The sequence below is a fragment of the Astatotilapia calliptera genome, chromosome 7 (genome assembly GCF_900246225.1).
Source record: "Astatotilapia calliptera chromosome 7, fAstCal1.2, whole genome shotgun sequence".
NCBI lineage: Eukaryota > Metazoa > Chordata > Actinopteri > Cichliformes > Cichlidae > Astatotilapia > Astatotilapia calliptera.
Genome location: NC_039308.1, coordinates 52,367,234 through 52,391,162, shown reverse-complemented (window position 1 = coordinate 52,391,162; position 23,929 = coordinate 52,367,234). Strand labels below are relative to the sequence as shown.

Sequence of the window (23,929 nt, the reverse complement as noted above, 5' to 3'; positions counted from 1 at the left end):
ACTCTACAAACCGGGTCTAGGTGCCCCCGCCCCTGGAGGGGGGAACTGCACCCAGACCCAGGTGGTGTTTCCCTTTTCCCTGCGGTGGGGGGAGGCAGACCGCCCCGACTCCGCAGCAGCAGGAAGGCTCCACACTCCAGACCGCAGTCGGACGGCCAACTCCTCCTCCTAGTCCTAGCCCCCCTGCTCCAGCAGGTCGCAGAGAACGGGGGTGAGAGAAGACTCCGAACCTCCCTCCACCCGCTCATTGTAATGTTGATGCATGTGTGTTCTAAGGTGCATTTAAAACCCAGGAGGGCTTGGAGCTACCTGCCAGAGAGCAGCAGGTAAGCGCATGGTCCCTCCTGCTAGCCCTCAATGTCTACGTGTATTTAAAATTGAGAGGTGGGCAACGATGCCAGGGGTGGGGTGTACACCCTGATGGTACTTTGGACTCCGTGTATCGTGCCCACCCCCAAGATCCTATATGTATGTGTAATGAGAGTGTGAGTAATGTGAATGTCTAAGTTGTGGGATAAAATTGAGGCAGAGGCAGCCAGAAGGGGACAGGGGGGGTAGCCTCCTCTGCACCCTGGTGACATACCCCTACTCCAAGGCCCTGCATGTGTGGGTGGTTGTGGTGGAGCGGGAAGAGGGAGGCAGCTGGAGATGGGGAGGGAAGGAAGGGAGGGGCAGGTGACCCCTCCCTGGGGCCAGCTCCCCCGCTGACCCCAGTAGGCACCCCCATACTCCGCGACCCGCCAGGGAAAGGGGGCCCAGGCCCATCCAGACCGGGCCAGTGCAGCAGCGCCGCCCGGCCCCACAGAGCCCGGGACAGTCCACCCAACCCCACCACAGAGAAAACTGCACCCACCCCACCATCCACTCATCTTCCAAACTACATAAGACAATAAACACCCAGGCTGAGATCTTCCTCCACCTCTCCTGTATCTCCCCCTCCTGCAGAGGCAGCTCCTGAGGAGAGGAAAGCTCCTGCAAGATGTGACAATCTCCCCCACCAGTTGAAGAGCCCCCCAGGTGGCTCGACGCACCGGCGGCACCCTGCTCCAGGGCTGGGCCCCCATGCACCCACCCGCCCACAACCCCGGCAACACACCAACCAGGACCCAAGCCCCCGAGGCCCGGTCCGGGTCCCAGCGCCCCCAGAACCTCACGCCCATCCCGGACCCACCCTGGGGCAGCCAGGCTACCAGGTCAGTAACCCACGTCCGTCAGCACAGACCCTCCCCTAGCCCCGCTGCACGCAGCCGCGAGGAAACAGTCACCGGAGAGCCAACAGAGCCCCTAACCGGACATGACCGCTACCCCGGGTTGAGCCCCCCAAGGAAGATGCCTCCGGGGAACCCCCCCGACGCCCTAAGCCTGTCCCTACCCCCACACCAATCACAACAGTGAAGGCGGGACCAAACTATGACCCCCCACCCCCACTAGGTGATGGAGCTGATCAAAGGAGCCCAGAGCAATTGATCTGATGTGGTGGCCGAGGCTGTATCAAGACTAATGTAATCTAATAGATAATTTCTATATTGGTTAGAATTAAGATTATTTTTATTTTTCCAGTTCATGAGGACTGTTTTCTTGGCTATGCATAGGGCAGTGAAAACCATATGGGCGATATTCTTTTCTGAAGTGACATTATCTAAGCTGCCCAACAAACACACTAAGGGGGAAGTTGGAATGTTACATTTCAGACACTTCGATAAGTCTTCACATATCTCGCGCCAAAACTTCTGAACTGGTGGACAGAACCAAAGAGCGTGGATATAATTGTCCGGTGAATTGGTTTGGCAGTGTGAGCAGTTGTTGGTAGACGTAAAGCCCATCTTGAACATCCGATGACCTGTATAGTGCACTCTATGTAATATTTTGTATTGAATTAATTGAAGACTGGGATTTCTAATTAGATGAAAGGTTTATTGTTTCTTGATACAATAATTATCACCATTCTTTTTACATTAGGGCATGTCTTGTCAATTTTCTAATATGCTTAACTGATTGAAAATTTTTATTTATATTTTTAAGAAAAAAACCACTTTTTTGTGGAGCTGGAAACTAGATAGAGAAAATGTGACAATCCCCCACACTCAGACCAGGATTTGTTGTTGTTTATCAATGGGCTGAAACCGAGCAACAGAATGGGGATAAAAGGTGATTTAAGTGACTTTGAATGTGGCGTGATTGTTGATACCAGATTAGCTGGTCTGAGTATTTCAGAAACTGCTGAACTGGATTTTCCCAGAGTTATAGAGAACGGTCAAAAAAAGAGAAAATATCCACATCAACACATCATTGGTGTTTAGGAGTACTACACGCAGGTGCATCACAGCAAAAGAGGTAAACAAATGGGCACACATATATGACATTTAATTAAGTTTCCCTGTGGCTTTCTGTGAAGGGATGATTTGCAAAAAACAACCCGAAAGGCTGAAAAATAAAGCACTAGCTGAATTGCAAGAAAACCTTCCGTTGCATTTAGGAATGGCTCGAAGCTCATTTCCTCCCTTTTGTAACAACGCAGTATGGGGTCACTGAACTGGACCCTGTTATACAATCACTGGTCTTTGTCAGTTCCTTTTTCTTCAGTTATTTGTCAAACAATGTGACTCATGTGCAGTTAATTGTACTAACAGACCGTACAAATGTGCTCCAGTTTTTGTGAATGAAATTTCAGCTGCAGTAATTAGCAGGCATCTGTGAATGTACAATAATCTTAGTGGTTGTTAACTTTCAATGAGAGGTGAGTAATAGTTAAGCAAATACATAATGTAGTTTGAGTCCTGTGTCAGACTGGCAATCTCTCCAGGGTGTACCCTGCCTCTCGCCCCAAGGTAGCATAGGCTCCAGCCTCCCTGCGACCCTGATCGGGAGAAAGCGGAAGAGAACGGATGGATAAACTGATGATGTAGTTTGCACCTCACAGTGCTAAGAGGACATCTGCTTTCATTTAAGTGTAGACTAGGATAAAATAAATGTCTCACCATTTTCTCTTCTCTGAGTGATTTTCCAAGACAGAGTGTTTTTCCCTGTGAGGAAGAGACCCTGTGGATTTGTATATATTAGACCTCTGGACACGCTATTCACAATTCCTTTAGTGGTCACTTTGAAATTTGCTTCACTGTAATTAACCCACTGCTACTGAATCTGTCCCTCATCCCGAGTCCACCTGGAAATTCACTGACTATGAGAGCCACAAACAAAAAAAGTAAGACATGACGTCTGTTGCCAATGTGCAGTAGCATGCACACAGGACAAGCAATTACATCTGTTTGCTGACTGTGAGCGTTTTTAAATCATTTATGTCTTCATAAAGCCCACAGATCTGACAAACAGAGTAAATAAATAGTAAATGAACTGGTAGAGTGCTTTTCTACTCTATTTGAACACTCAAAGCAGTTTATATAAGCCTCATTCACACACATAGTCCTAAAAACTGTTTTTGTTTTTGAATGTGTAAATGCTTTTTGTCTAACCTTCACATATTCACTGTCTGAAAAAACGCATCAGGTGAAACTCTGAGTTCAGTATCTTGCCTAAGGATACTTTGGCATGCAGACTGGAGCAGCCAGGGATTGAGCAACCAACCTTCTGTAGCAGATGACCTGCTCTACTTCCTGAGCCCAGGGGCTTTCATTAAAATCCTGCAGAATCCATTTTCTTCATTTTTCAAACACAAAAGGACATAAATTGAATTTCTTACAAATTGTTACAGAATGGCACGTCTACTAATGCAGGACTGGACTGAGCCATTATAAATAAAAATCAGCTTAACTTCACTGTCAGGAAAACAGTACGGGACAGATAGGTGCAGCGTGTCTTGTATTGCCATCTAGTGCCTGGTCAGTAAATGGCTTAAGAGCAGTACACATCACTGACATAATTCTTTAAAAATGTAAGCAGGAAACAATGAAAATACAAGAGAAATTATGAAATAGAAAATACTAGAATCATCTTTATTCACAAAGCACTTTTCAAAAAACAATTTGGTGAAAAACAAGGTGGGGCTTGCCCAGCTTTAAAGTGATTCGCTTCTAGAGTTGATCCATGTGTGGATTGGTTGATTTTTTTTTTTTTTTTAATGATTCTTCACCACCAGATATCATAGCTTCACAAATAAAAACCTCGACTGAAATCAGAAACATTCAGGGTTATGCTCTTGATTTTCTCAAGATAAATATGGCAAAGTAAAATGCTTTCAGGTAATTAGCACATGGCTGGTGCAGAGAACGTTTTTCAGATTGGATCGCTTTTGTTTTTCTGATCATTCACGTTTAACTTTTTTTCCAGAAAAGATCATTCTCCACACTAGCCTTAGACATGACACACAAATGAGCATCATAAGCAAAACGACGGTCAACAAAAAAGCAATGACATCAAGAGACTTGTACACAAACCACGACATTTTGTACGACTGTGTCTGCAGATGACGGGTCCCTTTATGTCTTATAACATATTCTATCCAAAACACTGCCTGATCCAGAGGTTTCATAGGCTGATCTCTGTGCAGCCTGGAGAGCATCTGCATGTTTTCCCTGTAAGTGGAATTGTAAAGAGCTGTCATCAGTGCCTCTGCAAAGCTATCTCTTTTGAGCATAGCGATATCCACAATCACAGCTCCTCCTTTTGCTTTGATCCTGAAGAGATTATCGGGCTGATCAAAGAATAAGGGCAGTCCAACTATAGGCACCCCGTGGTAAATTGCTTCCTGAACTCCATTGGTGCCTCCATGGGTCACAAACACTCTAGTTTTGGGATGTCCTAAGAGATCATTTTGTGGCAGCCAGTTAACTAGTAACGTGTTGTTTCCCAGGTTGGTTGGCCTTTGTCCAATATACCTCCATATAACCTTCTGAGGAAGTCGGGCAAAGGCTGCAGCAATTTCCTCAGTAACATGTTGAGGAAGCTTTGCAACTAAAGTCCCGAGGGTCATCACAATGACTCCGTGGTCTCCAGAGCTCTGGACAAATGTCTCCAGGTCATCAGGAAGCGCTTTTGAGGGTTTACATTGAAATCCACCCATGTAGACAATATTTGGCAATGTTGGACGTGGGAATTCAAAGACAAAATCATTTCTCATAAGCCATATATCAGCGTCCAGGAAAAACGTTGAGTAATCCACATCAGGCCCAAAGTACTTCATAACAACCGGTTTGTAGTTTGTTTCTGCCATGTGAAACAATGTGTACATGCCAATAATGTAACTCAACATATTCTTTATTCTCTCAGAGAAGGTCATCTTATCTGTTAACTCTGTTCCAGTAAAAGGAATGTATGCCAGAGGTGAGGGAGCAATAAGGAAGTGAGCCTCGCCTTGAATGGTCCATCTTACATTGAAAACCAGAGGAAGCTGAAGTCGGCGTGCCAGCATGGCCCCGCAACCGATGCCAGGGTCAGTCAAAAGCACATCGTATTTAGCAGCATGTAAAGACTGCATCAGCTCTTTGTCTTCAAACATCTGAACGATTGTTTCTCTCATCCCTTTGTGAAACTGAGTGAACTGTTCTACAACCACATTCCGGATCTGAATTTGAGTCCAGATGTGGGACCAAGAGGACGTAGGTTTTCCCTGAAGCCGGATTTCCAGCTGTTGAAACAAATATGTTTCAAAGTTTTCCTCAAATCCACTAGAGTAGGGAAGTGTGACAGAGGTATAGAGTGGAGATTTCTCACTGATGTACCAGCTATCAGATGGCCGAATGACAGTGATCTCATGACCTTTGGCATGCAGTTCCTCTATGAGCACTTTCATGTTTATCCAATGGCTTCCATCCAGTGGGAACACCAGAATTTTGCCCCCAAATGAACCGGGTGGTTGGAATGAGAGTAGCGTAAAGAGGATCAAAGGTAAATAAAGCATCTTCATGACGTCCCTCAGATACCTTAAAAATACACAAAAACAAGTCGGTAACACAGTACTGCCTGATCATTTTTGTATAATTTGATATTTCCACTTGATATCTTGACTATATATGTCTACTCCACTGCAATAAAGAGACAAATAGTGTTTACTTCATTGCAATATTTGAAACCCAAAGTTTCTTTTTACCTATCAGAGATTATAGAAGCATGCTGTGCCCTATTGGGGCTCCCTGTCGTGTTTCTCATGTTTAAGAGCTGTGTGGGGATTCCTCTACTAATCTTCTCACAGGGATTCACTGAAATAATTTATGTAGATCAGAAGAGTTCAAATTATTTAGTACTTCATAAAACTCAAACGTCCTCTAAAAGACTAAAAAAACATGGCAAATATGGCAAAAATAAACATATGTGTATTGTCTTTTTTTGTTTTTGCTTTTTTATTTATTGTTGGAGCACCCAAACCTTAGAAATCTATGGATTAAGATATTTTGTTGTATTTAAAGCAGTTTTTAAAAAGCAGCTCAGTTTAAACTCATAAAACAGGGCTTCTTATACTTCACTGCATCAGTACTAACAGTATTATAACATTAGACATTAAAAGAATTTTTATGTAGGCATTTTAACTTTGGATACTTTGAATATATTTGCTGATAGTCTTTGTGTTCTGTGAGAAGCTGGACACATATGTCCATGTTATGGACCAAGCCAGGGTTTGGGAAACTCTGTGCTTTGGGGATGTGCAGCTCACACGTGCAGCTGGGCATTAACTGGTCATTCCCCACAGCTGGACCCACAGCTTCCATGCGGGGATGTGCCACACAACCAGCGCTGGACTGCTAGTCCACATTCCCACTCCCTTACAGTGAAAAATAAAAAAAAACTTTTATACCAGCCCGGGTCTTCATAATTCTCAGATATTTAAAAAAATAAAGAAAGGGATCCAGACACAAAACTCAAATCAAACAGTATAATTGTAATTATCCACACCCACGCTCAATTTCACAAATAAAATCTTGCACCAGCCTCACTCTTCATAGCCACACGAGGGAAAAATTGAAAACATTCTAGAAATTTAAACTGTAATAATTGAATTAAGTTCTAATGAAAAACCGGCTCTGCGTCATTTTGGTCCACAGCCTATATATAATACAACTCCAACTGCAGTTTGCTTGCGAAAGACCACACTGTTTAATAAAATCAAATCCAACAAAGCTAGCTAAATCTGCCTTTAAGATCACAATCTAGGCGTACCACTCCATAATATCTAATTATAGACGTTTAATCATCCAAAATTAAAATAGTTAGACTCACATTTTTATCATAAAGTGTTTTATCACAAAGTGCGGGATGTTTCTCCAAACATATTTACGTTTTAAGCTATAGTAATACTTACCCAAATGCTTCGAGCCGTGAACCCCAGGTTCAAGTTCGCTATCACGGTTATGCAATGTTTGGTGCTGTGTTAAATCCACCTTTTACACGGTGTACTGATTTGTGTTATACAAGGTGTGTGTACTGGGCTTTGAACTACTACTGCCAGAGTTCATGTTAGCTTGTAAACAGAACAGATGCATGTTTTCTGCCATCTAGTGTCCAATCAGTGCATTACTCTGTACTGCTTGATTGTTTACCTAGGCCAGAGCATTAAACTGCATGGGTGCATGCAAAAAAGTGTTTCCACAGCCTAAAATTACCAGAAACGATTATCTCTATGAGATCAGTTAGAAATGTGCTTATTAATGCAGTCATATTATGTTGAGATGGTTTATAGATGTATAGAAGTAAAAGTTCTGAATGTTTAAAAAGCAGCTGTAACTCATATCAATGGAATAACTTGGTTTATATGCACTTATAACTTAGTCCTACTTCTGAGTTCTGTATTTTAGGTCCTGATCCTTCCTGGCTCACACACGGCATTATGACAGAATGAAAATAGCCAAATGCTCCAAACTGGACAGTGCTTCGTAGTGATAATGGTGATGACCCAAAGCAAACTGCAAGAGTTTCCCAAAGGCAAAGAAATGGGATATTCTCCAGTGACCACGTCAGTCACCCGATCAAAGCTCTTGAGCTTAAATCGGGTGTTTTTCCACTACTAAATACAAGACTGAATGCAGAAACACCCATAAACAAGCAGCAACTGTAAGTGGCTGCAGAGCATCTCACTGGAAATGCTAACATGTCACTCAGAACGATAATCAGTAGTTTGTATAGATTCTGACTATGAATGTCTGACATCATTGGTGCACACTCCTAATGAGAAGACATGATGTCCTGGGTGATCTCTTTCCATATCTAGACCAGGGAAGCACTTAGATCCTGCACAGGCTGACGTGCAACTCGGTGGACCAAAATGTAAGGTCCCAGAGGTGCTCTATAGGTTTTAACGTAGGGTCCGGTCTATGGTTCAGTTTCTTATTCCTCCAGGAAATGCCTGCAGACTCTCACCACATGAGGCCAAGCATTGTTGTGCATCAGGAGGAACCCAGCACCCACTCCACCAGCATAGTAGTGAATGGCAGCCATAGCACAGTTGGCTAGCCTGTAGAGGTCTGTCCCTCCCTACGTTATTATATGCCTTCAATGTAACAATGTTAAAGGCAGCAAAACATTCTTTTTCACATGCGTCTGTCACATATGCACAGGGTGAACTTGCTCTCATCTGTGAAAAGCACAGGGTGCCAATGCTGGACCTGTAATTCTATGACAAATTCCAATCTGGTTCCACAGTGCTGAGCCGTGAGCACAGTCCCACTTGAGGATGCCAGGCCCTTGTGAAGTCACTGTCTGATTGCTTGGTCAGAGACACTCACACCAGTGTCCTGCTGCTGGAAGTCATTTTGTAGGGCTCTGGCAGTCCTTATCCTGTCCTTGGTGGCTGATGGGTTACGGACCTTCCACAGCTGTGCCCAGCTCTCCAAGTGTAACTGCTTGTCTCCCGGAATCTCCTCCATGCTCTTGAGACTTTGCTGGAAGACAGAACAAACTCCAGTGGCACATATGCCATACTGGAGGAGTGGGACTACCTGTGAAACCTCTGTAGGGTCCAGGTATCGCCTTGTGCTACCAGTAGTGACCTTGACCCTATAGTTAAATGCAAAAGTAGTGAAAAAACAGTCTAGAAATATGAGGAGGAAAAAATGTCACTGGCCTCCACCTGTAAAACCATTCACGTCTTGTCATTTGTCTCACTGATGCCCCTCTAGTGCACCATTGTTATTTTCATTAACACCAAACATTGTTATCATCCAGCATTGGCTATATTAAATGATATCAGCTTATCAGCCAATGAGATAACATTTACAATAAGTAGTGGTTTATCAACGGTGTCACATAAGTTACACTAGCTACATGTTTAAAGACAGTGTGATGATATTCAAGACCTAGAAGACTTTACTAAAATATATTTACTTTCACTGAAGATTTACATGTTTTTTAGGAAATAAAGGAGGGAATAAATAACGACAAAAACAAAAGAAATAAAAATATATGGGCCAAACTGTTGACACAGTGACTATAGGCTCAAAATTTGTTAATCGGTTCTTTTACTCTGTTTGACACAGGACAGATACAGAAAATCTTTACCACTTCATTTGACAATACGTTTTAAGTATTGGCTTTTGTGCATTTCTATACTTTGTTTTGTCATATTGTTGTTATTTTATTTAACTATTCTACATTAAACTATGTAGTCGTCTTTTCTCTTATATTATCTTATCTTGTAGAAGCCAGGCAACACTCATAAGACCACAGGCTTGAGTATGTCAATTAGTTTGTGGTCTTTTCATGATTCACAGTTTTGCTTTGCGTGACAGTTAATATGTGCTGTTGTGCCACAAACATTCACAATTCCCAAACAGCTGATGTAGCTACATGTCTGACTGGTATTATACACTGACTAATTATACATCTGATTGATAAATAGTATCAATACATGTATATGCATATCAGGACAAAATTATTACCCCCCATGAAATTTAAAGTTTTTGTCGAAATTGGCCTGTGCTTTTTTTAATAGCGCAAGAGACTGTCAACATAGCACTTCCTGAACATACTATTTTTCATTAGACTGCACAAATTATTTCTGTTTGAACACAATAACAGTATTAATTCAGAAAAACAAAATTGACCAGGGTCAATATTATTATTCTCCTGAGAAACTGACCGTTTTATTTAGCCATGGTACAAACCACTGCTGTACGATGATGTGTTTTAACTTTGTGATGCTCAAAACTTGAAAGATTTAGATAAATTTAGATAAACGAAAGTAAAACTGGTGAAACATGTGTCTAAAGGCCCCAAACCAACTGCTAAGATTCTAGTAAATACTTTAGCTGAGCCTGCAATTGTAATTCAGTTCAATTCAATTTTATTTATACAGCACCAAATCAGAACATCAGTCACCTCAAGGTGCTTTATATTGTAAAGTAGACCCTACAATAATACATACACAAAAAAACCCAACAGTCAAACGATCCCCTGTGAGCAAGCACTTTGGCGATAGTGGGAAGGAAAAACTCCCTTTTAACAGGAAGAAACCTCCAGCAGTACCAGGCTCAGGGAGGGGCAGCCATCTGCTGCCACTAGTTGGGATATGAGAAGGAAGACAATTGTAGTCTTAAAGAAGAAAATAACTAAATCAATGCTCAGGAATAGACCCCAAGGTTTCAGACCAAGAAAAACTCTGCTTTTGCAAAACAGACACCTTCATGCTAGACTGGAGTATTCCCAGGACAACCTGGAGAAAGATTATACTGGCAGTGTGCCTAAAACTAGAGCTCTTTGGCCAAAGAGATGTTGCTTATGTTTACAGAATAAAGTGAGAGGCATACAACCCAAAGAACATCATCCCCAGGGTAAACACGGTGGTGGGAGTATTATACTATGGGGAGACTTCAGTGCATCAAGAACTGGAAATCTTATCAAAGCAGAAGCAATAATTAAGAAAGAATGGTGTGTGAAGATTTTTATTTTAAAAAACCTCAAACAGGAAAATTGTGTCTGTGTCATCACTTTACCTTCCAACACAACAACGACCTTGAGCATAGGTCGCTCCTGGTGAAGAACTACCTACAGAAGACCAAAGTGAACGTTGCTGACTGGCCCACACAAAGCCCTGAATTGTATCCCACTGAAAATCTGTGGGGTGAACTGAAGACCAGAGTCCCTGCCAGACAGAAGACCATCACATCTGAAGGAGCTTGAGAGATTTGCCAAAAAAGAATTGATTGCTCAAGATTTGCTTGTGGGACTTGGTGAAAACTACAACAACTGACTCTAGGCTGTTATCCAGCAAAAAGGATACACAACTGACTGTTGGCAATAGGGAAGCTAATAATTTTGACCATGGTAGTTTCGTTTTTTCCTAAATAATTTTATTTCTATGTGTGAAGTAGTAACCATCCAAAATAAAACTAGGTTGTCCGTGTTTAAGATTCTTTGCTTTGTTTAACAGCATATAGGAAATACTCTTTTTTTAAAAACAAAAACAACAACAACAAAAAAAAAAAAAAAAAAAAAAAAACAAGGGGATGGGGGGCACTAATTATCTTGTATAACACTGAACCTTTTCATGCTGTTAAATGGTTCGTTTAAGCAAAAGTCACAACTATGACTCCATCTGTAGTGGTGCGAAAATAAATATAAAATAATGTAAATATATTTATGTACGTATGTGGTGTCACAGCTGTCAAAACGCTGCTAAGAGTCTATGTGCGCTACACAGGTTTATATAAAGCTAACTCTCCAGCCCTTTGTTGTTGTTCTCACGCTAATATGCGAGATCCGTACAGCCGATTCGACTGCGCGGTCGCATTCCGCCCCGACTTCCCCTCTGCCAGCGGCCTGGTGGTTTGAGATGAGTAGAAGATGTCGGTTTCGGGGCTGAAGGCCGAACTGAAGTTTTTGGAGTCAATCTTTGACCCAAACCACGAACGATTCAGAATAATAGACTGGAAACCCGATGAACTCAGTTGCCAATTCAACGTAACAGGGGAGAAGCTGCTGATCATTCACTGCAACATCACGGTGAGTCCAGGCCAGCTCTGCGCACAAGCTAACCCAGCGTCTGACTATCGACTGAAACCAAATCGGTCCGCGGAAGGCACCGTGTTTACAAATTAACTACGAATAAAGTCTTCGCTTTCATTTATAAACTGTGTCAGGCCATTAAAATCCGAGTAACCCCGTGGATTAAAGTGGACGACACACGAACAGTGTTATGTTCACTTTGAAAAATTATACAATAAAACGTCGATTAGTAACGACGCTGCGGTTGCTTTTGCTAGCTTGTTAACTGAAACTAACATTAATGCTAGCTTGTTTTTGTTTGCCAAATTAACTGCGTTACTGTTGAAAGTAGTACAACGGCTAACTTTATCACTTATGGCCTATATCTAGTTCAATTTAAACTTAATTTAGTTCGGTCATACGAGGGCTTTCACTACACCCCAGCTGCTTTCAAGCAGTATATTACTGTGTACGTGTGTTTTTTAAACAGACATAGCGTCGAGGTCCCGTACACGGCTTTAATTGACGTGAAATAGAAGCGGTTTAATGGAATGCTGTTCGGTCGTCCTTTCTGCCTTTTTCAGTAAGTAGACTGATCCCTCTGACGAACTTACTGGCATACATTAAAGCGGTTACGTTAGTGTCTTCTTTATCTCGACACTAAAACCTGACGAAAGCGACGCAATGTACATGTGAAATGTACGTGACAATATTGCTTTTTTGACCAGCTGTTAACGTCAGCGGAACTGTATATTTTTTAGTAACGCAGCCCCCCCCCACCACCAAAAAGAAACGAAACAGGGGCCTAGTATTTATACGCGTTTCACAGCCCGCTCCAATACATTAGCGATTAAAATCAAATTCAAACTTGCGCAAAGCAGACATTCCCAGCCATCACAAAATGTGGATGAAGGTAGGTGTAATCTATTAACAACTGAGGTTCTTTCTTTTCGCTTGGCACTTGTTTTGCTTGGTTCAGGTAAGCAGATGATGAATCTTCCTGACAACCTGACCACATCCTCCTCCTCTCAGCAAAAGCATGCACACACAGAGTTACACTTATGCGCATTTTGAGGACGCGCGAGTGCTTGTTGAAACGTTCCGAATACCCTGCCATATTGAGATTAAACCTCACTGTCTGTGTCCTTTTGAGTCAGCTCATGCTAAAGGAAAACTAGATTACACTCAGGTATATTGCATTCTTCCTGTTCAGAGGGGTAGCTGTGAGTTAAATGTGGCCCCATGCTGTGAACATGGTCATGTTGGATATCATTGGGTATGATTTGAAGCAGATTGCCACGAAGACATCAGAGCTACAGAGTGATTTTTTTTTTTTTTTTTTAAATTTATTTATTTTTACATAGCTAGGATTATGCCAAAGCCCATTAGGTTTACTGCATTGATCATGTTGTGCACAAACAGTAATGTCACTACAAACTGGTCAGCATTTATACCAGTGCTTCATTCTTCTCCTGAACTGCATTCTTCTCTGCTCAGACAGAAACCTCCACATTAGTGCTGGTTTAGGAGTAGAAGAAATCAAAACTGGAGGCATCTCCCTCTCTATAATTTGTGAATCACTGAGCTCCTATACTGCTATATCATTGAAAAGGTGGTGCAAGTTGTCACAGCCATACATTCATGTCTACCAGCTTTGCCACCAATGTAGATGTACAAGCAGCCTAAATGACCAAGCATGGCTTGAGGCACCACTGTTTGCAACGGTGACAATACAAATTATAATTGCCCCTTTAGACTGCAGTCTAGGGCCCAGTTTTCACCACTTAAGTTTGCTTCAGAAAGATGAGACTTTGAAGGAAAATAACATAAAACTGTTTCCTTTGCATCCTCCTTCTATGCAAGCATTGATGCAGAGGTTTTGTCTGAGTGGTGACCTCCATCAATCAGGAGAAGATTTCTAGTCTGATGTACTGCAATGACATCACAGTAGGTGCACACGGCTACCAATGTGGTGAGCACAAATAAAGCTTAAGGCTACGTAAGCAGCACATTCACAGTGTTATGCTAGCATCTAAGTTGGCAGACAGCCACAAAATATCTGATTAAAATAGTTGGAAAAACTGGCACGGCTGATACTTAAAAGATATTTAAACCAAGTCTTCCAAGGATTAGAAAAGCAAAGAGACATTTAATTCAAATCACGACAACAGTCACCTCAAGGGACTGTATATTTTAAGGTAGACCCTACAATAATACATACACCGAGAAACCCAACGTATGACTTCCTATGAGAAAGTGTTTGGCGACAGTGGGAACGAAAAAGTTTGTTTTAACAGGAAGAAACCTCCAGCTGAACCAGGTTCAGGGAGGGGTGGCCATCTTCCACAAATGGTTGGTATGAAGGGAGGAAGACGGGTCAAAGCATAAACCAAATGTTCTGTCTCGTGAAACATAGGAGAGCACCCACTGATGCTGTTATTCTCGCTGGTATTATTTAAAGACAAGTGCACATTATTTACCATGTACACGTAGAGCCGTCATGTGAACGTAACAGATTTAGACAAATAGACTTCACTTTTCAGACCCAAATCAGATGCCTGGATCATCTTTTGTACTGTCTGTAGTTCCAGCCCTCTCCTGTTGTCATGAGTTTTGGGTTGCGACTGGGAGAACAAGGTCACAAATAAAAGGGGTTGATCGGTTTCCATCATATGGTGGCTGAGCTCAGTGTTATAGACTGGGTAAGACAGTCAGATATCCAGTGGGAGCACAGAGTAGAGTCCCTCTTGCTTCACTTTTAAAGGAGCTAACTGAGATGGTTCTGTTATCTGGCCAGAATACCTCCTTAACACCTACCTTTGGAGGTTTTCTGGGCACTGGCAACTAGGAGGAGACCCTGGGTCAAAACCAGAACACTCAGGTTATTTATCCCTGGGTACTGGGATGGAGTGGGTGTCCTCAAGGAGTAACTGGAGTAAAAAGATGTTTGAAATATAATGTTAAGGGTTACAGCTTCTGTGACCTGACCTTAGATAAGCTTGAAATTAGATGGATGAAATTATAGATGGCTTTATCCTAGACAGTCACACATACGGGTACACTTGACTGTTGGAGTTGTAGGCAATGATTTATAGGAAGTAGGAAGTGTCTTACAAACACAAAGGTGTTTTTTCTAGACTTCTCTGCAAAAAGTATTTTATTTTCCACTTGTTTCAGCAGTCTTTTTCCAAAAATTCCTTGCCATTGTACTCTGTCCTTGATAAATTGTTTAAATACCTGCAGAGACTGACCCTCTAGCTCGCCCATTATGTACCACACACTCCAGCTTTCAAAAAGGGGGCCACTGTGTGCAAGTATAAAATAAACTTTACAGCATTTTTCTTGAATGAGAGTCGGAGTTCAGTTAGACAGAAGAATAAATGTTAAAATGTGTAACAACAGCCCAAATCTCATGACACTTAGTTATCGAAGGCGTAAAATAGAAGCAGGAACTCGGAAATTGATGACATTTTGTGTAAAAGATCAGTTTATCAGCTGAACTCTAGTATGGAGATTAGTAAGAAGTTGAAAGGCACATATTATTGAGTTACACTAACACTGCACTGTGCTGATAATAAAGGCATCGTAATTACCAGTTCACCAGTTTCTGACTTGTAAAGAGCATTCACGTCAGCATCCAAGTCATGGTTACAATTAGATGCCCAGTTTACACAGTGTAGTTTACATTGTGGCACCGTGTGTTTAACTCCTCCCCACAGTGGATGAGAGATCTTATGCCAGGTTTGATTGGAGGTTGTAAATACTATAATATTTTTCATCTGTGGCGCATGCATGTATCAGGCACTCAGTCAGATCCTATTTTAAACACGAGTTTGGCTTTTTGGTCATCACCATCTTTATTGTTTGAAAGCAGGCATTATGATTGAGGGATGTTTCTGACTCAGTTAATCAGCATGATTACTCAGACTCTGGAAAACCAGCAGATTTATTAACCTTTAAAACGAGAAGAAAAATTGGTCTTGAACTTTAACTAAAACTACCAATCGAGACAAACTTCTTTTTTTTTTTTTTTCTTTTTTTTTTTTAAATTGGGATCTTGAATCAGTTGAAAAGTAGGGAAGTTTTCTCAGACTTCAGTGCAGTCATTTTAACATGAATACTGCACAGTCATTACTGCATATTTTATACAGCATGTTTTCTCTCAACATCTTTCTTAACTTTCTGAAAAACCTAATCAAAAATAAAACATCTCTTATTAATATATACACGGTTCTCTCTTCTTCTGTGTGCAGTATTTTCTTCTCTTGGGCTTTACAAACTTTACATAGTACTACCATATGTGTCTAAATGCTTGTTTGAATACGTTTGCTGCTAGGCACAGCAGTTGAAAACTGGATTTTTACTCATGACTTCAAAAGCTGTATTAAGACCTAATTGAAATGTCAAAGGAGCACTTAACCACTTCTCTCTCGTGCTCGAGTTGCTTTCGCTCTTCAGCTTGTAGGAGGCTAATTTTGTGCAGTGGGTGGCTGTGTGGGCTAAGGCTTTTGGTTTGAAGTCACTTGTAACTCTGAAACGAACTTTATTACCCTTTATGTTAATCAGATTTCTAACCCAGGGTGACATTTTTGTTTCTTAAAAGCAGTGGTTTTCTCTGTACAATTCAAGTGCATTCTGTTGACTGTAAAGCCATCAGCACTTGAGCATGATTCTTATTGCTGCTGTTGCAGGAATCCTATCCCTCAACGCCACCAATATGGTTTGTCGACTCTGATGATCCCAGTCTGGCTGAAGTGTTGGAGCGCCTAGAGGATGTGAGGAAAGGCAGCACATTGGTAAGATGGTTAATATGGCTCTTGCTCCACATAGGATGCTTTGCTACATTAGGAAAATGTAATTTAATATTATTATTGACAGTTGATCTTCTCGATGTTTCTTATAGCTTCTACAGCAGTTGAAGCGCCTTATTTGTGATCTCTGTCGTCTTTACAACCTGCCACAACATCCAGATGTAGAAATGCTGGACCAGCCTCTACCAGCTGGCCCGATCACCCAAGACAGAAAAGTAAGCTCAGTAAATAAGAGTAAAGCTCAAGAGTCTTTCGTTGACCTTAGCTACTCACTGTTTTTCAATTTCCAACCTTTCACAGCACGGGTTATCAGGTGACGTGACATCTGAAGAGGAAGAAGAAGACGAAATGGGAGAGGTATTCAAATATGATCCATTGATTGATCGTCAATTTGTTTAATATCTTTGGGGGTTTTTTTTCTCTTTTCTGAACAAATGTATGTGTTCTGCCAGCAGGATATTGATCTGGACCAAGACCTGGACCATTACGAAATGAAAGAAGAGGAGCCGGTGGATGGAAAAAAGTCAGAAGATGAAGGGATAGAAAAAGAAAATCTGGCTATCTTGGAGAAAATCCGTAAAAATCAGAGACAAGATCACTTGAATGTAAGATTTCCATCTGTCACATTTTTAATCAAACCTTAATCTCAGTTAATATTTTTGGCTTTTGGAGATTATGAATGCACAATCACGATGAGATAATTAGTCTTTTGTATGAATTTCTACTAGAAAATAATTTTAATTATGATTTGTTTATTTTTTTCGGCGCGGTATAATTGACAGACTCAATGAGTCTGTCAATTATAAAGGGAAGAAGTTGTACATTCTCATGCAACCTACCAGTTTAACAGCAACCTCCAACACTCAGTGCAAAAATGCAGCAGTCCAAGAAAATTGTGCAAAATCTGAAAACCTCTGGTATGCTTCCTGTTTGTCCAGTTGTTTAACCGTCAGTTGTTTTATGTTGCAGGGTGCAGTCTCTGGCTCAGTGCAAGCCTCAGACCGCCTAATGAAGGAACTCAGGGAGATCTACAGGTCACAGAGTTACAAGACAGGTGAATACAAGGAACCATTACTCAATGCTTGTGGCTTGCATTGTATTTAATGTTTTTTTTCCAGAAGCTTTAAGTGAAGCTCTTTGTGCGTTTGTGACTCATTTCACAGGTATTTATTCAGTCGAACTAGTCAATGACAGCCTTTATGAATGGCATGTGAAGTTAAGGACGTAAGTTCTTATTCTGAGTGTATTTTTATTCTATTTATATTTCCAACTTTGAAAATTATGCTTTTATTTGACCTTTTCTGTTGCTGTTTGTTACAGGGTAGACCCAGATAGTCCATTACATAGTGACTTGCAGGTCTTAAAAGAAAAGGAAGGAGTGGATTACATTTTGCTCAATTTCTCTTATAAAGTGAGTCCTATGGAAGTAATTGTCAACAGATTTATTTTATTTTTTTTGTAGTATAGGGCTGTCTTAAGGCAGTTTTTCTTCTTCTCTACAACAGGATAATTTTCCCTTTGACCCACCTTTTGTACGGGTTGTCTCGCCTGTGCTCTCTGGAGGGTGAGTGTGCAGTAGTGTTCCCAGCCCAAATTACATACATCATATGCATCTTATGAATGTTACTGCCCAGAATATGCTTTATGATTTGCTTGACAACTTCAAATGGTTTCTTCTGTTATTAAAAAATAACACCCCACTGTTTAGACTAAACAAATATGTAAATTCCTGCTGTATTGCAGCCTTAAGATTGTTTAAGCCATTTTATAGGTGGTGTTTAAAGAAATAACTTAAAAAAAACTAATAATAATAATACATTTTATTTATCGTGCCTTTAAAGACGCTCAAGGTCACTTTACATTAGTACAAAAAACCCATAAAACATAAGGTAAATGAAAAATAAAGTATAAAAGCTAAACAAGGTACAAATGGACTATGACGGAATCATGATGAAGGGTATGAAATTTTGAATAGATGGGTTTTAAGACGCGATTTAAAAGTGGAGAGAGTTTGGAATGCACTTCTACCACATCTCCGAACTGTGAAGTCTCTGGGCAAAACAACTAAAGGGTCTGAGTCCCATGAAAGTCAGGCGAGCAGGTGGAACAGACAGAAGGGAAACTGAAGAAAAGCAAGGTGTACTAGGGGGTGAGTACGTATGGAAAGGATCAAATAAATATGGGGGAGCAAGGTTAAGAAGCGCTTTGAAAGTAAGAAGCAGGATCTTGAAATGGACACGGAGGTGAACTGGAAACCAACGGAGCGGTTTAAGAACAGGTGTTCTATGTTCAGTAGATCTAATTCAGAATATAATACGAGCGGCTTTGTTTTGAACTAACTGCAATTTATGGAGAGATTTGAGGTGGACCACAGAGAAGAGAATTACAAAAATCTAAACGAGATGTGACAAGAGCATTGACAAGTATGGCGTGGAGTGAGTGAAGGCAGTTAATATTACGAAGATGAAAATGGGAAGACCGAACTTAAACAGGATAAAACAAAGGAAGTCGGAAATAAAAAAATTTAAAACAAAAGTTGAATTACAGGTGCTTAATAAGGAGTTTGATGATATAATATATATATAATACTCTAAAGAGTTAAGTAAAAATAAAAAAAGTGTGTGTCAAGTGGTTCAATAAAGCAAATGTTACATGAAATTAAGTGGCTTAGGATTTTTTTTTCATTTATTTATTTTTTAAAAGATACAGTGGCTTATGTTGCATTGTGCTCGGTACAGGGTAGAAATAACAGGAGATCCTCTGCTAGAGAAGTCCTGTTGTAAATAAATATGGTATGACTTGTGAAGATTCACTGTATCTATGCTTATGGCAGTAGAGGTGAAGCAGTTAAAATTTAATTTAAAAGGAATTATAAAGCACACGCCATTGCCATACATCACTGTGCTATACATACTTTCAAGGCTTCTGATAATTTTAGCAAATTTAAGAAAGAAAATTCTGGAGAGCAAGAAAAATACTTTTTTTTTTTTTTTTTTTTTGAAAAGATTAATACTCTCACTCAATGACACATTTGTGAATCTTTTTTTTTTTTTTTTTCAGTTATGTTTTAGGGGGAGGAGCATTGTGCATGGAACTTCTCACAAAACAGGTATGCAAATGGGATAAATAAAATAATAATTAGGACTAACAACAGGAACTGATTCATTTCTATTTGCGTTTGTTAGGGCTGGAGCAGTGCCTATTCCATAGAATCTGTCATTATGCAGATAAATGCAACTCTGGTTAAAGGAAAAGCCAGGGTGCAGTTTGGAGCCAATAAGGTAACACATATCATGAACTGGTGTGATGTTTGCTTTTGTTTTCAAATGAACTTTGTTTCAGTAATGAAAACAAGTAAAATAAATGGATCATCCTGCTTCTGCGTATTGACATGTTGCCTTTTGTCTTTCAGAACCAGTACAATCTTGCCAGAGCACAACAGTCATACAAATCCCTGGTTCAGATTCATGAAAAGAATGGTAAGGAAAGAGTTATGAATTACTGACACTCAATAAACACACAATGGGAACATCATGATCCTTAGCTAATGGTCCCCATTCACTGATGCATGTATACAGTCTACTTTCATATAAATGTAAACATGAGCAAGCTTTTCTTACTGGGAAATTAAAATTTATAGGCAAGTGTTTAAAAAAAAAAAAAAAAATTAACCTTTTTACAAACAAAATCCATACTAGTCCCACTGTTTTTTTCACACAAATTACAATTTGAGTATTATGTTTTTACTAATGGCATTTCCATTAGCTTTAAGCATACTTCCACATATGTAAAATACCACTGCATTTTTGTACTGTACTTCCTTAAAGGTTATAAGTGCACGTTTCATTTGCATGTATATACACACACCCTGTTTCTCTTGGTTTAAAATGGCCTTTTTTTGGGTACTGCAGTCATTTGTGGGTCATCGATGTGACGTAGTATTTGGTATTCATGCATGAACGCATTTATGTATGAATGTTTTATAAATTTGTGTCTCTGAATCATATTTTGTGCCTAAATTTCTGTATAAAACAATTTATTCAGTTCATGACAAAAGCTGAGTCTCTCAAATATTTTAAGTAAAACTATTAAATAATAAAAGCTATTAGATAAGAAAGATCTGAGATTGCACTCCTTACTTTCACAACTATTACCAGTTTAAATAGGGTTTTACTTGGACACCAATGTTGACCTTTGTTTTTGGTAGCAATAGTATAAACATATCACTTTTTTATGACATACACTGGTCATACCACCTGCCATGAAAAGTGTACCAGCCTAGATATATTTTATTTTAAATATTTTACCATTTAAAGAGATGGTCTTCTGTTCATTTAAACGAACAGTTGGACCATGTGACATTTACAGGTTTTAGATAACTTTTAAAAATTCATATTTGAAGGCACTACAAATGTATTCAAACTAAGTTTTATAAAATAAACGAATTCATTTAACAGAAATGATGCGCTGGTGCACAGAAATGGGTCACATCAATGACCCACATGCAGGATGAACTGTGCACTCTTCTTTCACCACATCTGTGTTACAGTTCTAGTTGTTTGAAACTGCATTTATATCAGGCTTTTGTGTGTTCGTGTACAATATGCACTGTCAATGAATTCCACTTTAACAAGGCTTCTTTAAATAACTGCGTTTGTCTTTCTGTTCCTTCAGGTTGGTACACACCACCTAAAGAGGATGGATAAGGAGCTTCTACCACTATGCACCGGGAACATGTCTTTGAGTCGTCTTGCTTTCTTTGGAATATTTTCCCTCTCTGACTTACTGGGAATATATCATCGTTCTCACAGAAACCATCTCGTGGCTCATTTGACAAGTATTCCCGTCACCTCGCTCCAGGAAAGACTTTATTCCGGTCTCACTTTGCTTTTCCCCCTCAGTGTTTTAGTGAGGAGGATTATGTGAGGTTATCACTAGTTCTGTTTTCTAAATATGCTCATTTGTCTTTTGAAAACAAACAAAAAAAAACAAACAAAAAAAAATTTTTCTCCCTTGAAATTTGGGGAAATGCTTTTTCTTCAGCTGCTTTGACAAAGCGGGCTTCACAGTCCATTACCCCTCATTTAGTGGGAATTTTAAAGGAAGATTGATACAGAAGCAGAACCTCCTCACAACTGCTTTTTTTTTTTTTTTCTTTCTTTCTTTCTTTTTTTCTCTTTTTTGGAAATTAACTGGTACATAGATGCAAACATTGTTCTAGAAATATTATTTGGCTTTTTTTTTTTTTTAAATTATTTGGGTATCCTAGACAACAAATGATACGATTCCATATTTTGTAAGCTTATCTTAAATTTGAGATTACCTACTCACTGTTTTTTGTTTTGTTTGTTTTTTTTGTTTTTTTTTGGCACTTGCTTTTTATAATGTGTGAAGAACATCGGGTCAAGCAGAAACAAAATGCTGCAGTGTTGTGAACAAGTCAACTTGCAGTTAATTAGAAAATAAGGCCGATAGGTATGAAATAAATCTGAATTTTCATATTGTATATCTTATAGTGAGAGGATACATAAGATTGGAAGTTCTAACCCCTCTTGGGTCCTCTTGCCTTATTTATGTCAAAGGCTGCAAGTGCTTTTTTTTTTTTTTTTTTTTTTTTTTTTTTTTTTTAAATAGCTGTAGAGGTTGATGGCTAGTTGGATGCTGACAATGAAGCCATCTGTGTGTAAAGTTAACAGCACGTTGTACAGAAGCCCCCTATTCAGCCGCTGATCTAAAAAGCTGGGTTTGATTTGATTGCAGTCATTTCATCCAGCATATCTGCTGGAGTGGACTTTATTGAGGAAATAAATTAAGGTTTTTTTTGGATGTTCCTCTGTTCATTTTTTTTTTTTTTTTTTTTAATTTAATTTTAAAGCAAACTTGTCATATCATCCTCGCATAAATTTGTTGTAGTGTTTTGTTTGTTTGTTTTTGTTTTGTTTTTCGTTCCCCTCCCTGCCCATTTAAAGTTTGCCGCCCTGTCACTCGACATGACTTGGAGCTAAATGTCCATTATCTGTAGGGCTTCCTCTGCCATTACAATATAGCACAGGTGTGTCTCAGTGTTGCTTGTGGAAAAGGATGATTTAGTAGTGTGATTATAAAACTGTACATTCGAACTTTGACCTTGAAATATCCTGTAGTACACACAGAGTGCTGCTGTTCCCCAAATTACAGGACACACGTTGTATCTATCAATCTGTTGGCTCTTTTGCAGTTTATTTGCTAACACTGTCTGCAAAAGTACATTTGAATGGCAACTCAGGTAACAAACAATACTTAGGAGGGGGATCGGTACATGTCCATGTTGAGCTGCGGGTGACTTTCTGGGTTTAATTAGTGCACAGTTTCAGTAATGTTTTGACATACTTGCCCACTGATGAACTGAACTTTAAAACACAGGTCGCATGACTTTGTAATAAAGCAATTTACATAGCGAGTGCTGGATTGCAAGGAGCATGTTGACCAGTCTGTGTAATTGCTCTCACTGATTTTTTTTTTTTTTTTTTTTTTTTTTTCACCCCCACCCCCCTTATCCCCAGAGAGGTGTCATATCGTGAATAATTTCTGATCAGAATTTCTTTTGTTCTCAGCACACTGCTTACATCAGACCTGTGACAACAGGATGTATCTGAGGGTGGAGGTTATTAATATCTTTTATCAAGACACTTTCACCAATGATGGGGACCCGTGTGGTCAGGTGTAGAGAGGAGGTGCACATTAAACCCTCTGTTACAGACCCTTTATCCACATGTGTGACTGCCTCCCTTCAAAATGCAAAAGCTTGGGTCACAGCAGATACTGAGACGATTCAAGTTTGACGGTCATGCAATGGTAATTGGGCGCTTCTCTAACTGGACTGTGTATCATTTATCTCAATTCATTTTCTGGCACCAACAAGTCTGACACTCTTGGCTCATTTTGGGTTTCTTGTTTTTGGTTTTTTTTCCATTTGAAGAAATTTTGACCATGTACAGTAATTTGTAAACTTGCATCAAGTTTATGAATAAAGAATTTTAAGATTATCACTGGTATTCGTGTGTAGCATTGGAGTTGTAAAGTTTTTCAATTGTTTTAATTTACATTTTATTCAGTAGCAAATTTTTTAGTTTTTGTTTCTCTTGAATATCAAATATATTTCTCCATAATTTAAAGTTGATGATTAGGTGGCAGTTGTAATGTGTATTAAGTAATTTACACAATTTTATTATGTAGTTGCATATTTACAATGTAGTGTAATAATTTATGTACTT

At 39.8% G+C, this 23,929-nt stretch overlaps 2 protein-coding genes across 4 annotated transcripts; one reads left to right on the top strand and one right to left on the bottom strand.

Annotated features, from left to right (window-relative positions):
• Nucleotides 1-4,058: 4,058 nt before the first annotated feature.
• On the bottom strand, nucleotides 4,059-7,347 carry LOC113026595 (UDP-glucuronosyltransferase 2C1-like). 2 transcript variants are annotated; one of them, XM_026175551.1, is made up of 4 exons: nucleotides 7,250-7,347; nucleotides 6,605-6,712; nucleotides 6,044-6,152; nucleotides 4,059-5,876 (listed from the first exon to the last, which is right to left on the bottom strand). In XM_026175551.1, the coding sequence occupies exons 2-4, from the start codon at nucleotides 6,657-6,659 to the stop codon at nucleotides 4,259-4,261; spliced, it is 1,782 nt and encodes a 593-aa protein (XP_026031336.1). In that variant the 5' UTR covers nucleotides 6,660-6,712; nucleotides 7,250-7,347; the 3' UTR covers nucleotides 4,059-4,258. The 2 variants fall into 2 exon arrangements, with proteins under 2 accessions (XP_026031336.1, XP_026031337.1); XM_026175552.1 differs by lacking the exons at nucleotides 6,044-6,152; nucleotides 6,605-6,712.
• Nucleotides 7,348-11,596: 4,249 nt separating this feature from the next.
• On the top strand, nucleotides 11,597-23,701 carry LOC113026594 (ubiquitin-conjugating enzyme E2 Q2-like). 2 transcript variants are annotated; one of them, XM_026175550.1, is made up of 13 exons: nucleotides 11,597-11,883; nucleotides 16,557-16,661; nucleotides 16,769-16,891; nucleotides 16,977-17,033; nucleotides 17,132-17,281; nucleotides 17,646-17,730; nucleotides 17,840-17,900; nucleotides 17,997-18,087; nucleotides 18,182-18,240; nucleotides 19,737-19,785; nucleotides 19,862-19,957; nucleotides 20,089-20,155; nucleotides 21,351-23,701. In XM_026175550.1, the coding sequence occupies exons 1-13, from the start codon at nucleotides 11,725-11,727 to the stop codon at nucleotides 21,380-21,382; spliced, it is 1,134 nt and encodes a 377-aa protein (XP_026031335.1). In that variant the 5' UTR covers nucleotides 11,597-11,724; the 3' UTR covers nucleotides 21,383-23,701. The 2 variants fall into 2 exon arrangements, with proteins under 2 accessions (XP_026031335.1, XP_026031334.1); XM_026175549.1 differs by having other exon boundaries at nucleotides 17,129-17,281.
• Nucleotides 23,702-23,929: the final 228 nt, after the last annotated feature.